This window comes from Myotis lucifugus, unplaced genomic scaffold, assembly GCF_000147115.1.
Source record: "Myotis lucifugus unplaced genomic scaffold, Myoluc2.0 scaffold_176, whole genome shotgun sequence".
Taxonomy (NCBI): Eukaryota; Metazoa; Chordata; class Mammalia; order Chiroptera; family Vespertilionidae; genus Myotis; species Myotis lucifugus.
The window spans coordinates 1,590,165-1,592,863 of NW_005871224.1; the positions used below are offsets into that span (position 1 = coordinate 1,590,165).

Below are 2,699 nucleotides of genomic sequence, written 5' to 3' on the forward strand. Positions count from 1 at the left end.
CCACTGGCATAGAAGTTGCATGTGATTTTAAATTAAAACCAGCCCCCTAAGTAGTAGATTGCTCCTTATTGTTCCCTCTGAAACATTCTATCTTTTATATCTTACACATTTTGAGATTTTTTTTTTGATGGGACGATCCTATTTAATCTTTTCCTGTCTTGGTCTCACTAGCCCCCCACCCCCAACTGAAGGGGGCCATAAAAGAAACCAAGAGGTGACTCTTGGTATTCCCTTCGCTTTCCCAAGTCTGAGGCTCCCATAACAGCTCAAGTTACCTCAGTCTGTGGGCCCTAACGATGCCATTTCTTAAAAGTTGTGTCACGTGCCACTCCCAGGGCATCTGACCAGGCTTCTGGGTCCAACACTGCTCAGCTCTGGCCTCAGTGATTCAGTTGCCCTCACCACCAGCAGAGGGCTTCCAGGATGGGCCTCGGCCTTCCTGTCTCTGCCCTAGCAGCTGGCATAGGTCTGGAGCAGCGTGGGCCTTCCAGGACCATTTAGGACCATTTGGGTGGGTGAAATATAGTGCCATAGTCTCAAGCCCACTTGAGTTTGTGAATTCCAACAATCTGCCCTCAGCACATAAGATCAGTGTCCTGCGAGCAACCCACTTTATGTGAGCCTTCAGTTCTGATGGGCGATCTGAACTTTAAGGGAATTGTGAGCAATTCAAGGGTAATCTTGTGATTGCACATGATTTTTACCCAGGCGCTGGCTTTGGGACCACCCTCCCTAAGCCCTGACACCACCTCATGCAGGTCTTATGTTAAGCATTCAGACCTGAGCCATGTGTCTCCACTTGCTCCACTAGCATCACAGTGACCTGGGGAGTGTGTGAAAAAGGCCAATGCCTGGTCTTCCCTCGGTCCCCCTGAATCGGAATCTCCGGGTGGGCTTCCATACCCCCATTTTATCCAGTTCTCCAGGTGATTATCTTTCACACTCAAGTTTGAGGATGGCTGTCTTCAAGGACTTGACCATTCTCTTACCTCAGTTGGGGTTGGTGTGTCCCTGGTTACATAATTCTTCAAAGAAGTGTCTGCCATTTTTCCTGAATGGTAAGTTCTGTCTCATCCGAATGGCAATTGTGCTAACTGGATGTGAAAAAGCACAGCCATATTGTCCCCCAAATGTTACTAATGGTCATTGAGCCTGGCTTTCATTTCAGTTGGTAATCTTTACTATTCTTTCCTTTCTCTCAGGTATCTGTACCACGTTTTGACCAAAAACACCACAGTCACAGAACAGAACCGGAACCTGCTAGTGGAGACCATCCGTTCCATCACCGAGATCCTGATTTGGGGAGATCAGAATGACAGCTCTGTGTTTGAGTAAGGGTTTCTAATGTTTTTAAATTTTTTTTCGTCTTCCTTTGAATGTTTCTAAATGCACATCATGAGTCATTCTGATGATGTCAGACTTTGAAGCCAGTTTGGTCTTGCACGGATATCTATTCCTTTATCTTTATAAAATGTCCTGAAACACCACAGCTGCAAATGGGAAGTATGAAAATGAGTCTCTAGAAAATTTGAAAATATGGGTAATTTTTCCAGTAGTGTCTGATTATCACCCCCAAGGAAGGAGACAATGTCCTGGGTAGTTAGACTCTAAATGAACTGGGGTAGACACTAAGGGCAAACATTTATTATGTTTACTGATGGGCCAGGCACAGTGCTGAGCTCTTGATGAGTTAATCCCCCTACGTCTCCCAGTGACTCCAGGGTAATGGCCTTGTCCTATTTATGTGTATGGTCACCAGCTGGTAAGCATTGAAGCAGTGCCTCGTACCAGAGCCCATGGTGCTCTCATACTTTCTAGATGAGCAACTTTAGGCCAGCCTCAGTTTCCTCATCTTTAAAGGAGAGAGAGTTCCCTGTCTAGTGCCTGGTATAGTCTAGGCAGTAAGAAATGTTAGCAGTTCGTAATAAAATAAAATAAAGGTGTCCCTATTAGATGGTTAAAAAGCAAACACTCATTTATAGAATATAATGAACAACATAAACTGATGAACAAAAATAGATACAGAGACATAGAAGCATCGAATAGCCCTGCAAACCTCAGAGGGAAGGCAGGGGAAGGTTGGGGGGGCGGTGGGTTAGAGATCAACCAAAGGACTTGTATGCATGCATATAAGCATAACCAATGGACACAGACAATAGAGGAGTGAGGGCATGTGCTAGGGAGAGGTTAGGGGTGGGGGTGGGTGGGGGGAAGACATATGTAACACTTTCAACAATAAAGAATTTAAATTAAAAAAAAAAAAGCAAAGACTACTTCCCCAATAGATCTGTCTCAGTGCCTGAGTGCAGAAGAGTTTGGATTGTGACAACCACCAGATAGATTTTATTTTTATATAAAATAATCTCAATTATAAGTATTGAGGCCATTTTTAAGACCATTAAAAAAAGGTATTCCATTTCTAACATGGCTTCTTATTAGATATCCTGATTTTCTGGATAGCTCTATGTTTTCATCGATCAGGTTATTTAAATAAAGCTACTTGTGAAAACACAAACCTGTGACACTGGCCATGATCCCCAAAGGATAATAGGAGTAATAAAGTGAGGCGTTGCTTATAAACGGGACTAGCTTTTTTAAGGTTCCATGGAGAATTGGTTGGTTAGTATCTGTTTTTGGAAATGAGAGAGACCCTTGGGTTAAAGCTCTAAAAGGCTGTCCTCCTTAGTCCATTTGTCAGC

General features: G+C 43.6%; 1 protein-coding gene across 9 annotated transcripts in view; it reads left to right on the plus strand.

Annotated features, from left to right (window-relative positions):
• CLEC16A (C-type lectin domain containing 16A) overlaps nucleotides 1-2,699 on the plus strand; it is a 222,268-nt gene that overhangs the window by 13,253 nt on the left and 206,316 nt on the right. For 8 of the 9 annotated variants that reach the window (XM_023760228.1, XM_023760226.1, XM_023760229.1 and 5 more), the window contains exon 2: nucleotides 1,203-1,331. In XM_023760228.1, the coding sequence (XP_023615996.1) occupies nucleotides 1,203-1,331 (129 nt within the window). Of the gene's footprint in view, nucleotides 1-780; nucleotides 1,059-1,202; nucleotides 1,332-2,699 lie in introns of those variants that run through there. The other variant, XM_023760230.1, reaches the window with a different exon arrangement.